Genomic DNA, 14,168 nt, shown 5'->3' with positions numbered 1-14,168 from the left:
TACGCATAATCAAATACAAAAACAACTAGAGAGGCTACAATTTCTGGGGAAATTGTAGGGTGTGCTTGCTTGCGTCGGTTGCACAGGGGTCTGTATATTTTATATAAAAATGCATCGGGCCTACTTATTATTTATAAAGATTACATAGATTTAAAAGCATCTTTTTTTTGCTGCTCATTTACAACTCAAAATACGAGTGAAGTGTAGAATGAAATATGATGTCTTCTCATTTCCCCTGCAAGAGGCAGCTGACAGGCTGAATCAAAACGAATACATTTGGCAGACCGGTGTAAAAATTGACCTAATCTCTATGACTTAAACGTCCTTTTAAGTTGTCCCTTCTCGTGATATTTTCAGGCATTTAGCCTACTCATATTGCATTCATTCATTAATAAAGAACCCCCTTTGAAGATTATTCTACGACTTTACCGGCAGAAGATAGAATCGCGATTCAAACAGTACCATCTGCTAACTGAAAATATGCCCCCAAAAACGTAAATAAGCTTGACATTTATTTAGTGGAAAATCGCTCATTCATAAAAAGCTCACTGGTAGCGATCATTGTCAGTAACAACGCAAAATGCGATATAGCCCTGTGTGGAGAAGCTGCCCCGGTAAATTGTACTACTACAGTACAGTACTAGACTACTGCTGTGTTCGTCTTGGTAGCGATTGCGTTGGTTGAATTCGATTTAACGTTCCGTTGTACGGTTTAGGCTGAAATTAATTATTTTCATGAACAGATTGACAAAGTTTAGGCTGTGGCAATGAAGTTCAGGTTAGTAGTCAGATTGTTTCAACTATTGAAAGACTTTTGAGTAAGGGGAGTGCCGAACATGTTCTGTCACCGTTTGACTTGAACAGCTGAGGAGTTTTTGTTAGCTACTCACACTAGTGTCTCGGGTAGGCTACAGCGTTGCAGTGAGCTACACTGGTTTGAAACCACAGGTAATGGTAATTTCACCAACAAATCGTTTACTAATGTCAGAATAAATCATATAACGAAAATGTATATGTGAGGAATGTTTATTTTAACGATTGAAAACAGATACATCATAGACCACTGTAGTATGTGTTGCCCGGGCAACACAGGCTAATGTCATGATGCTAATACTTCAGTGAAATAGTAGACTACTGTTTCCGAAAGTAGATGTACTTCCTTAATAATATCAGCTTATATTGTACATTACACATCACAATTGTGTGTCATATCACAAAGTAAAATGAGTAAATAGTTATCACCCTGGCCTCTTCTCTTGTGGCGTTTCTGCAGCTGCCTTGCAGTAAAGCTATAGTTAGCTTAGCTATCCCCCAAGTTAACAGATGCTAAACGAATGTTCTGGCAAAGGTTGTCACGCGTGTTTTTTGTGACGTTAGTGACGCAGTGACGTTAGTAACGTCAGTGACTGTGGCTAGCAAATTAGCCACCGTTAGCTTCACTTTTCGCCACAAAAACTTAACTTACGCTTAAACCATGCAACGGAACGTAAATTCCAATAGAAGCAACTCAATCGCTACCAAGACGAAACTTTTGACACCTACGTTGTCTATGTAGGCCAAATATTGACTGAGTTTTAGGGGGGCAAAAAGAAATAAAAAAAATAATAATAATATATATGTGAGAGAACAAAGGTTGTGCTCTCGCCGAAGGCTTGAGCACACCCAATTATAGAATAAGCAGTGCTTTTACTGTCCGTTCACTGCGGACGACAAGCGAAAAACTCATTTGCGCACTTCGATCCTGTATTCTTCAACATGTACAGTACCAGTCAAAAGTTTGGACACATTTTCCCATTCAAGTGCCTAGCCTCTTACTGACATCACCGCACGTCACTGGTTGTGGGGTATGTGAGTGGAAATACATCTAACATGCTTATGCATATAACGCATCTGGCGTGTGCTAAATGACTAAAAATAACCGACGCCATCACCCAGGTGTGCCAATCACTGGAACTAGACACAATGTTCAACTTCTCCCTACAGTGCTTAACCAGCCATTAGATACACATACAAATACGGCCAAATAAATTACTGACGCAATCGAAATTTACATGTAGTAGAGGAACCTGATTTGTTTTGCTTTTCCCTACGTTGTACCGAACTCGTACCGAACCGTGATGTCTGAACCGCGTTATGAACCAAACCGTGACTTCAGTGTACCGTTCCACCCCTACACCACAACCAGTATCAGAGACATTGCTGTTAAGTTTAAACTGGAAACTGGGGCGGATGCAAATGTACTGCCTATGAACATTTTCTAAAAGATCCCAGGCCCCAATCATCTGAAGCCCACCCCAGTAGTTCTCGTTGCATATGGAGGAGCATGCCTGGCACCAGAAGTGAGTTTTATATGTGAAACCAACAAAAGCAAGTCAGGTCTGCGGTTCTTTGTGACAAAGCACTCCTCCACCCCAATACTTGGCAGAGAAGTGTGCGAAAAACTACAGCTGTTAAAAAGAATGGACATGATCAGAGTGAAGGCACCAGCCACAAAAGACGAGTTGGTGGAAGCCTATCCAACCGTCTTCAGTGGTCTAGGACAGTTTCCAGGGATACATCACATTCACATTGACCCCAATGTGACCCCGGTAGTACACGGCTGAAGGAAAATTCCCATCGCTGTCATGGACAGATTGAAAACTACACTGCAAGAGCTCGTTGACAAAGAAGTTATAGACCCTGTGACTGAGTCGACGGAGTGGGTTAATAGCCTCGTCATCACAGAGAAGAAGAACGGGTCTCTGACAGTGGCGGCTGGGAAGCCCCCGCAGCCCCCGCAAGGCGGGGGGCCCCCACGCCCTAAGGGCCCCGCCCTGCATATCAAAAAACAGACTAGGCCTATATAAAAAAAAATATATATAAAAAAACAAGGAAAACACTTTGAGGGCGCTCATTTAGAGCCCCAAGTTTCAACTGCCAGGTAAAGGAATTCCGTAATGTAGGCAACGTAACAGATCTAAATAGACTAAATAGTCTCAAAATCCCTGAATCTGGCAACAATGGCTTTAGCGTATCTTACGTGCCTTTTGGGCCATTACGCCTATTGAACGCGCACATTTAAAAAATGCTAATCATTAGGCTACGTTCTGCTAGATGACGGTAGAGACATGAGTAAAAGAAAATATGCACGCGGTGCTCAAAAGCGCAGCAATAAACTGTTGTCTGAATAAGCTCGAGCAAAACACCCGAAGATTACACACTTATTTAGACCAGCCAGAGAGGAATATTATCAACATCTCCAGACGAAACACTACCGCAGCCGCAGGTAGCTAGCAGCAGCACGTCTTCACCAGCAACCAACAATAAATATACTTGCTTAGCCTACTTATTGGCAAGAATAAATGTTTTCCTTTCCTCCATTGATTGTGTGTTATTTCGACGATGCTATCCTTGGTGCTGAACTATCAGAAGGCTAGTGCTGTCTTTGGTTTTCAACAATGACAAATGTGTGGCGGCCTGCGGAAACTCTTCACATCGTGAACATTTGGGTCTTTCTGTGTATTATACATATTTGGAAACTACAAAATATCCTGAATACAAATATGTTTAAATCACTCAGATATCTTTATCACAACTGAAGTTACATAATTTTAAAGTTGACCTGTGTCAATAAAGTGATAACCGAGAAAATTGCATTCCACTCCACTTTCATTCTAATTCTGTGGCGAATATGGAAAGTAAATCCTTTTGTTCGTAATCACGTTGTGAATGTAAATGTCAGTTTAAGTATAGGCTACATTAATAACTTCTCAGCAAGTTATTTTTAAGTTTAACAGCCTGACTTCATTGATCAGTTGTTTGGGGCTGCTGCAGCACTCAAAAGAGCAAGCAAACTGAGCATTTGATTTGAAATGGCTTGGAAATCTTGCTAGCTGACATGTCCAAAAAACGTTGAAATTAACAGTTTTTCAGAAGCTATACTTTTTGTACATTACAATGAAGTTTAGGGTGTTAACTATAGAAAACATCAAAAATCTAAATTTTGACAGAAAACAATTTTCGATCTTTTATGGCTTATAGCCAGCAATGACCGCGCGGCCGCGACATCCGACGGTTTCCGCAGAATGCCACACAAATAGGCTGCTATTGTGCTTTTGTTATTTTTTTACTTTTTTATTTCTCTCACATTGGTGAATATAGGCTATATTTAAAGGTAGACAGCAATGTATAAGATAGGATGGAGATACATTTTGAGTGGATTTAGGGGAGGGGCCTCGAGCTCCAACTTTGCGGGGGGGCCTCTGCAAAGTCCCGGCCGCCACTGGTCTCTGAGGGTGTGTTTGGACCCTCGTGATATAAATGAAGCGATTAAGAGGCAGCACTACTCCATACCCACCCCAGAAGAGGTCCTGTGCAGGTTGTCCGGAAAGTCCATCTTCACAATTTTAGATGAGAAGGACGGCTACTGGCAAGTAACGCTTGACAAATCCTCATCAATGTTGTGCACATTTAGCACACCCTGGGGCAGGTTTCGCTTTAAGAGGCTTCCTTTTGGTGTGAAATCCGCCAGTGAAGTTTTTCAGCAAAAGAATTGTGAGACGTTTGGAAATATTGATGGCGTGCACATAATAGCAGACGATATAATCGCCGCTGTATCTGAGGAAGAGCATGATGCCATCCTTCAAAAAGTTATGGATACTGCATAAAGATCCAATTTCTTAATCCAAATGAAGAAAACACATGCACGCGCTGCTAATACACACAACACAACCAAATACATAAACGCGCTGCAAATACATAAACGCGTTGCAAAAACGAAAGCACTCATACCAAAATCCATGCCTCTAGCGCTCACCCTAGAGACCTGGAGAACTTACGTTGAGAAAACTGGATGCAGCGTTTTTGGTTTGCGTGCTTTCGTTTTTGCAACGCGTTTATGTATTTGCAGCGTTTTTGGTTTGCGTGCTTTCGTTTTTGCAACGCGTTTATGTATTTGCAGCGATTTTGGTTTGCGTGCTTTCGTTTTTTGCAACGCGTTTATGTATTTGCAGCGCGTTTATGTATTTGGTTGTGTTGTGTGTATTTGCAGCACGTTTTCTGAATGCTGCGCATGTGTTGTCAAATTCATGAAGATGTTTTCTTAATTTGCTTGTGTTTTGTCTATTTGCATGTGTTTTCTTCATTTGGATTAAGAAATTGGATCTTTATGCAGTATCCATAACTTTTTGAAGGATGGCTTGTAGACATGCATGGAGTCCATTCAAGGCTAATCAGAGAAATGCGGGAGTGTTGTGCAAATCAGCAATGTAACGGTAGCGCAGCAAACTAGCGATTTTTAAAAACGTTTCAATTAAGAACATGGTTGCAAATACATATTTGTTTACTTGTATGTAAACAAGACTGTCATAATTTTTTAATCAATTATTTAAGCCGAAAATATTAAATTTATGGGACTCTGGGTGATCTGTCCAACATTGTTGCAGGTAGCGCAGTATTCACATACCCCTAGTTTTCAAGTAAGCTCCCGACCTTACTTGGTTTTAAGGAGTGTATACCCCTTCGTCTTAGCCCTACCCCTAGCTCAAAAAGAGTATTGGGACACCACTTACACTCACGGGAACACGCAAAACTAAGGGCTAGGGGTAAGGGTAAGACAGAGTATTGGGATTCGGCCTTACTATATCTAAAATAATTTTGTAGACATAACAATGGATTTTGCCACTAAATGAGTGACATGGCTTTATTTCTGGACATACTATCCACAACCAAAGTGTGTTACACAATGCTGTAAGATCGCCCATACTCGTGCATTGCTTGGTATTGTGGCGATAATGCTTTTGGTACCCAGAATGCCCCGCGGCAAGCTGAAAAGCTATGAAGTTAAGGGCATTAGCTTAGTTAGATAAGCATTGTTCGAAGTTCTATTGTTGTGTTCGTTCTTTTTTGATATGTGTAATGCTATGGTCTGTAGTTTAGATCATTTGAGTGTTCACCCTGATTGTGAATATTGTATAGTTAGATGGCTATCCAAGCTGTCCAATGTGAAAGGTTTACTGGGTAAATAAACAGTCATCCTATGTTCCAGTGCAGCCTAGACTCTGATTTACAAACAAAGTTCCCATACTGTTGGGATGCGGCTTAAAGAAACTGTAGCCTATTTTCTGTAAAAAAGCCTGGGGTGGCAGGAAAGGTCAGCGCACTTGTGACAAGCCTAATTTCCATCACCATTGATAGTTTCAGGGTATGGATCTGCCAGGGACACACAATAAACAATTCCAACAATGCTCTAAGTGTCCTCATCCCATGGGCAAAGGAGTCTGTGGGGAACGCTGTAGTCGAAGTGGTAGCCTTTACTGCAGCTCCTGATGCCACACTTGTACGGGTTGGCCCTGCCGGGGGCCACTCTGCGACTGTGGCAGTATTTCAGCAGGCAGGGGACCCACTCCAGGCGCAGGTGGAAGCTGCAGGTGCAGGGCTGCCACGGGTTTCGTGTGGAGGGGCATCGCTGCACCACCGGGTCGACATCTGATGTATGGGGCTGGGCCTCAAACACGGAAGATTCCCTTCCTGAACAGAAGTACTGTGTTATTTATTCATTGTATGCCATTTATATTACACAATTTAATTTTTCTTGTAGCAATCCAAATAAACATTTTAAAACAACTTGAAGATTAAGTTATATAATTGGTTGATTAACTTATCCCATAATAGCAACATATCAATGCAAGCTAACCAAACATCTATTTGAATGCCTCTAGAATGTTTATTCAGCCATCACAAATGGCTTATTTTTTACTTACATCATAGGCCTACAAACATATACTAAAACAGAAAGCCATATGATTCTTTAAATTCTGTTTACATTTTAAATATAAAGTTCACATAACAACAACATACAGTTTGCCAGCCAGCAGCTCAAAATAACTGCATGCTAGACAAGACTCAAGCAATATTTCTTGCTGTCAGAGTATTTGACAAACGAGTTGACAACTAGTGTTTTGTCAAAAAGGGAGATAAATATGCTGTCATTCTGCAAACTATGCCAGACTGGCTTGTTTGCAGAATCCCAGAGCTGATGAGGGAATCAATGAGGATTTCTGCATTCCCAGAGATATCATCAAGGTTGTGAGCGACCATATGAATGTCAACCCAGGTGGAGAATTGTCTTGCCAGATGAGAGATGATGCCCTCGTTAGACGAAGCAGCCATTCAAATTGAGCTGATAGAGCTTCAGGCACCCAGTCAAATGAGGAATGCTTTCCAGGGAGCCAAATCCCTGGGTTCTTTTTGAGATAAATACCCAGAGGGTTACAGTTCAACAATGAAGCATTCTTTCAACGTTTTTGATCACCTTAAAGGCTACACCTATAAGCACAACACCCCATTTCTGACAATTAAGGCTATCAAAAGCCATGTAGACGCTCTTTTAATTAGTCTAAGAAGTCAATAGGTAACTCAACAAGCTTGTTGACATCAAATAACTTATAATAACTTACTTTTGCGCATGAGTGAAAGAGAGAAAACTCAGTACAAAAAAACACTCACCCTTACTAAACCAGTGCTTTACATCAACAGTCCGGGTATACACCCCTTCGTGGGCCTCCTTGCACATGTCGTGGAAGTTTGTGTCGAGGTGCCCTGTTTGACTCAGGTTGACGGCCAGGTCCATTTGGAGATACTCCACCCCGCGCTTCTCCTCGGCTGTGCGGACCAAATGGGGGTTATTCTGCACAGCGCAAACAACGCAAGGAAAGAAAAGCTCAAATCAGTAATCCCTGGAGTCCTAAATACACAACGTAAAGCTTATTAGATGGGACACCTTGATGGCCATTACATTGAAACATCAGCATCAGTTGAATTATAAAAGCATTAAATGAAACAACATTGACCATTTTGATTATGGTTTCCTTACTTGTCGGAGTCGGGCCATTGACTCGCTAGGGATGATCTCATGATGGTCCAGTCGTGTGACAAAGCACAGCACTTGGTACTGGTTCTGGCCCTGTTCTGGCTCCCCAAGGATGAGAGCTTTAAAGATCCTCACATCCTGAAAACAGAAAAAAAGGAAAGCTAAATGAAGTTGTCTCATTAAGTCCATTTTTACTCGGTCACTTCACAAGTCAACTGGGGTCTGATTTATAAAGCTTGCGTACGCACAAAACGGGGCTGAAAATGTGCGTACGCCACTTTCCACGCAAAGGTTGTGATTTATAAAAAACAAACTTGAACTTGGAGAATGTGCGGTCCTCCACGCAAACTCTGACCCTCCAGTAGGCCTACGCACATTTTGGAAACAGTTGGAATTGGCGACGCAGATGACCGTACTGCAGTCAGACTGCAGAAAGTGAATGTGGGAAGAACATTACTCGTAATATTTATATATTTTGTTTTCCTCACACACGTTTTTTTCACTCGATTTCATCATTATCATGAAGATTAAATCCAACAGTGTTATTTGCGTTTGTACTGAGTGATAATTGTTCCATAAACACCTTGTACAATCCAACTCAAATTTTAAATCAAAATTCAGCGCTGTATGTCTCACCATCAGATTGCCCACTACGGGATGTAGGAGGGGGAGATGCCCGAGCCCGACTGCATGGAATACAGGATTACATCACATATCCTACCTTTTGATAACTGCAGAACACATTGTATAACTAAATATATTTATTTAATACTGTGCATATATCATCATATGTCAAAAACTGGAAATACAGTCGTTAAGGTCCCGCGCAATCGGTACACTCTACGTCCTCGTTATCAGTCCAGACTTCAATAGACTACTTGTTCATAACAAAACACTTTTGTTTTCAAATTGTATCTCGATTTGCGGTATCACTGGCACAGTTGACGCCACTCGCACTGTTTTTTTTTATTGGTGATCCAACGGCCACCAAATAATGTGGTTTTCGGGCCTCCACCAATAGGTTAACAGTGTCTGAGAAGTTGTCATGCGCCATGATTCACCGTGAAGAACAATCGCATGCCAGGGTCATTAATATACTGGATTAGCATTCATGAGGTGCTTTGCATTGACCATTTATGTGCGTGTTCAGGGCGGGTTAAAATGCAGATTCACGTACGCACACTTGTGGGTAGTCTGTGATTTATAAAGGGAACATTGCTTACAGGTGTGCGTATGCACGGTTTTATAAATCAGATTTTTTTTGGGCGTACGCCATTTTAGGCTTTTGGGCGTACGTACACTTTTAGTAAGAATCCTACGCACAGTTTTATAAATGAGACCCCTGGTATTTATCTAGCTTATCGCAACATTGTGCAAAGTATTTCATTTGGTTGCTCCTGTGGTTTCTACATACAAAACAAAGGGCAACCTCAATGAAGAGTGACACTTTGTGTCAAAACAACTACAGTATTTCTTCGAATAATCGCCGCCCTCGATTAAACGCCACACCAAAAATGAACGTTGTGTAATAAACGCCGCCCTCGAATAAACGCTGCACCAAAAACATCTGAAAACGGTTATTTAATTGGTTAAATTCAACCCCAGTATGTATTACACATGTACATAACTTTCTGTTTGAAAGGTAACGTGTATGAACATTTAGGCATTCTGCTTCATATTTATACACAATGTAGAACACCTGTATTTGAGACAGTTGTACTACCAGCGCACACCTTGATAGCCAATGAGAAAGGGAGTTGTCGCACTGATAGACAAACAAAGAATAGACAAGGAGGTCAGCGGTAGTAAATTAAACCTGCGTTTTTAGCAGCATGATTCATTTGTCACAATGCCAGCAACGAAGTTGTCTATGGCTGCACTGCAGCTACAATTCACGAGATCACCCTTACTAATTAAACGCCGCCCTCGAATAAACTCTGCACCAAAAAATAGCGTTATTTAATAAACGCTGCAGCGTTTATTTGAAGAAATACGGTATATCAAGTGTCACAAATGTTATGAGGGCTGACCTGGTCTGACCTGACCTGAAACAGGAACATGAGTCCATGTAACCTTCCATCTACCATCATAACTGACAATGCTACTAGCCTGGCCTCATTTCCATCTCAATGGTTGTCTATACATTGTTACAACCACGCTAAAACTCAGTGCTGTGGCAAACATCCCGGCAGACAAAGCAAAAGAAAATACAGGCTGTCTGAATAAGACAGAGACAAGTCCTTGTCTTTCTTTCATTTACTTACTCCTCAGATAGCTTCGGTCACGGAATGTACTATAGGTCGTGGAACAAAAATACACGGCCCTCCTTAAAGTGGAGAGGGAGAGATAATAAAGTCCAAAAAGATGTGAAGTAAGGAATAAAGAAAGACAAGATGAAGGGGGGGGTGTCCCCCTGTGGGGGTTGGAGGGAAGTGTGGACGTCCAGAGGAGGAGCAGATGGATAGCAATGCCGACGGTGGGGGAGGGGACTAGAACATTCCTGGAGGGCCTGAATGTTTCACTCTCCACTTTCCTGCAGCTCTTCTACCCCCAGGCAAAGTTGACCAATATGGATATGCATATGGACAGTTCATGTATCCAGAGATATTTGTGTGAGTAAGAACAAAGGTATCCAAAAACTGGCCAAATTAAAGCAATCAAGTTTATGGCCAACCAGTCCGGCAAGTTTTACAATCCCAACACTACTTCTTAGGACTCATGAGCATAAGACAACAAGGCCAGCCCAATTTTGTGGTATACCAAGGTACGGGTTTCCAACTTAAACTTTGTTGAGCAATAACAGCATGATTAACAGTTAACACAGTAGCTTATAAATGGGATTTTCAGTCCATTCACACACTCTAGTCTTGACAAATCAGTCAAGACTAGTCAGATGGCTGAGCGGTTAGGGAATCGGGCTAGTAATCTGAAGGTTGCCAGTTCAATTCCTGGCTGTGCAAAATGACGTTGTGTCCTTGGGCAAGGCACTTCACCCTACTTGCCTCGGGGAATGTACCTGTACTTACTGTAAGTCGCTCTGGATAAGAGCGTCTGCTAAATGACTAAATGTAAATGTAAATTGTAGAACTAAGACTATAATGTAAATGTACTTTAAATTGGGCCTGCAACACAATACTATGCTCCCATAGAAAGATGACAGCCAAGCTAACAAGCCTCTAGGCCCCAGCCATTGGTGGGAGGGATGATGGGGCGGTGCATGTGAGGGGTTGGGTGGGATCATAGTGTGTACCATTGTGCGTGGATGGTGGATACCCCACTCATTGATTGACAACCACACTCCACAGCGCCCCTCCCAATGACAGGCTACAGTCAGCTCCACCTGAATGAAGGAAACATGAGCCATCTTCCTCTTATCCCCGAGCCATCCCTAACTGGGTCCAAACCAATGACAAATGACATGAAAAAAGTAAAATGTGTGTACAGTACAGGCATGCAGAGGTGGTAAATATTGATTCGATTAGATGTTTTAGGGTTTGTGGCATAGGTGTGTTTTTGGATATACCAAATCTGGAGTGTATGAGTACACTATCTGGAATGTGTTCAATCGTCAATACAGAACACTTGACTGGTCACTGGACCATTGAAATATGGTTCTCTCTGAGTAGTTCTGAAGCATAGGATTTCTGCCTCTTTTCACCAATTCCTGCCTTAAAGCTTGACACAAATAAGAAATAATATTAATAAAGAATTACCATCTATTGCTATAGCTTCCAATTGATGAATCAAACGTATGTATGTATCTCCCTGGTGAATGTTTCAAGTCATATAATTCCATAACATTTGGTGGAATTATGTTTTCAAATGATCCAATATGTCTCTCCACCCCCTGCTCAACAGGAAGCCAGATCATTTCCATTCTTTGCACTAACAACAATTTCCTCTATAAAATGAAAAGGTTGTCCTTTAACACCAGTCGGATGGTTTCCAACTTTCCATGAATCGAGCTACTGCTGACAAGAGAATATTGGAAGCACATGCGAGAGGCGGTAGGAGGGCTGCCTACCATATTGACTTGATTCAGAAGAAAAGATCTGCTGTTACTCTGAGTGGGGCTGTTAACTGTAACCTGAGAGGCCCCACAGGAACTTAGGAAAACGTATCCAACAGTAGAAAGAAGCCCAGGGCTACTGGCTTCTGAGTGAAGTAAGGGTGAAAAGGGGACATGATTTTATGACTTAATGGCTCTTGAACCAACTCTAACTGCAATTATTTGTTAACTAAGTTAATAACATGTTCAAGTGTCTCACCAACTGTTGGTTCTGAAGACTTGAAATGGATTGGCGTGAATGGCCTACCTGTTTGTTTTTCAAACAAATATTTGAAAAGATATCATGATATCTTGGCATATTATAATAGCCCATTATTGTATTAATGTACAAACGAAAACAGATATTTGGAAGCACAATAACCATCTTATTCACCTTATATTTCCACAGAAAACTATTAAATGTTCACTCACCCGTTTAAAATCAAATACGACAGTAATGTGAGTGCCATCCCCTTGCTTGAACTCCACAGTTATGGCATCCTTCTCATTGTCCGCTTCCAACATTTCCTCCGCTATTAATCCACCACTCAAACGCACTCGCACTCTCAGTTCTGAACAATTGCCAAGCGATACAAAAAAAAAAAGTAGTAAACTTAAGTAAATCCGAACGGGTGACTCCCACGCATACATTCCCACTGTTGAAGTTCAATTATCAATAACCGACTTCGAATATGTTGGTAAATGGTATAATGAGCTCCCCACATCCATCATAGCCAACTTGTTTCAACATTCAAATTGTCTCGAAAAATCCACATGAAGTTCAATAGAAAAAGAGATTCAAATCATTGTAAAATCTCAGCGAAGGTGGGTGGGCTCCCATCCCGCAGCAAACACATTGTGAACATTATATGGCATTCTGTTGTTCATTAAGTGAACAACAGAATTAAGTCCTCCATATAAAAATAGTGTTGAGGACATTCTTCCAGTAGCAACTTTTTCGTGCTTATAAAAATACTTAAGTGTTTAAATTTACTATTTAATCTCGTCACTTCCTCCAACGACCCACACAGCTGCTACTGCGTCGGCTTGTGGGTTTTGCTGGTGCTTAAAGCAATATCGCATTTCAAACAATGCTGTCCACTCAGGGCCCCATTCCTCGTAAGGGTTGAAGCTAAATTGTGCGTGGGAGTCAGTTGGCTGAGCAGTGAGGGAGTCGGGCTAGTAATCCGAAGGTTGCCAGTTCGATTCCCGGTCAACCCAACTGACGTTGTATCCTTGGGCAAGGCACTTCACTCTACTTGGGAATGCACGTGTACTTACTGTAAGTCGCTCTGGATAAGAGCGTCTGCTAAATGACTAAATGTAAATGTCTAAATGTAAGTTAATCAATTGTCCCTTTAGCCCGTTAACATTAGCGAGAACAGCAAACATCGGTTCGTCAACGGCTGATCTGCATCCAAATCATGTGGTTAATTTCAATCAGGCTAAACTTATCAGGGAAATTGCACGTGCACGTCCTACTTCTAAAGGCAGGAAAGGTCGATCACCAAAACCGTAATTTTCTAACGGTATGATGGCGGAAAGGACGAAAGAGAGAGCGGTGATAGGCTATTCTCGCCATCCGCGCAAACTATTATAATGAGTCTCTACGAAGACAATAAGCATATTATCATGGCTAAGTCAAACACTGCCACCGCTGCCAGAGCAAGACAAGCAGATTGGCAAAACAATTGCAGATAAGCTAAATGCGAACGTTTTGGGGAAATGTATAGGCTCATCTTAAAGATCCTGTAAAGTAAATTCCATGTTTTGCGTCTACATTATATACGTGTGAAATGAGTTCCTGAAAGCATGTGCAAAGCGCTAAAACTTTGTCACACTGAAATGTGGAGTTAAACCGAAGAACAGTTTCTCTTCCGTTTTCAGATCAGGTTTTAATGGGCGGAGCCAAAAAAAATGCCCTATCTACGTCATTTTGCCCTATCTACGTCAGATCACAGAATGGCTCCTCCTGCTGTACTGTTATTGTAGCCTACATCAGCTAGCTAGCTAGCTTCAGGATGTCTCCCACCACCCGCAACTGCATCTTCCCTGGATGCAAGAACTCCAGATGCGCTGCAACGCCATTTAAGTTCCCTATTGATAATGAAAGGAAAAATAGGTGGATAGCTTTTGTGAAGAGCCACGCTAATGGAAAGCTTCGGATAAACTCCAACAGCCGCCTCTGCACTGACCATTTCACGGCGGACAGTTTTGGACATGGACCAGAGACAAACGGGGTTCACCAACACACGGCTTCTCTTGCAGCGC

General features: G+C 41.8%; 1 protein-coding gene across 1 annotated transcript; it reads right to left on the bottom strand.

The window, feature by feature from the left end:
* Positions 1–5,675: 5,675 nt before the first annotated feature.
* Positions 5,676–12,548, bottom strand: oafb (OAF homolog b (Drosophila)). The gene is made up of 4 exons (XM_067257663.1): positions 12,330–12,548; positions 7,853–7,987; positions 7,486–7,666; positions 5,676–6,507 (listed from the first exon to the last, which is right to left on the bottom strand). The coding sequence occupies exons 1-4, from the start codon at positions 12,546–12,548 to the stop codon at positions 6,227–6,229; spliced, it is 816 nt and encodes a 271-aa protein (XP_067113764.1). The 3' UTR covers positions 5,676–6,226.
* Positions 12,549–14,168: the final 1,620 nt, after the last annotated feature.

Source organism: Osmerus mordax, chromosome 19, assembly GCF_038355195.1.
Source record: "Osmerus mordax isolate fOsmMor3 chromosome 19, fOsmMor3.pri, whole genome shotgun sequence".
Taxonomy (NCBI): domain Eukaryota; kingdom Metazoa; phylum Chordata; class Actinopteri; order Osmeriformes; family Osmeridae; genus Osmerus; species Osmerus mordax.
The sequence above is the reverse complement of the archived record's forward strand: the minus strand, read 5'-3'. Positions and strand labels throughout refer to the sequence as shown.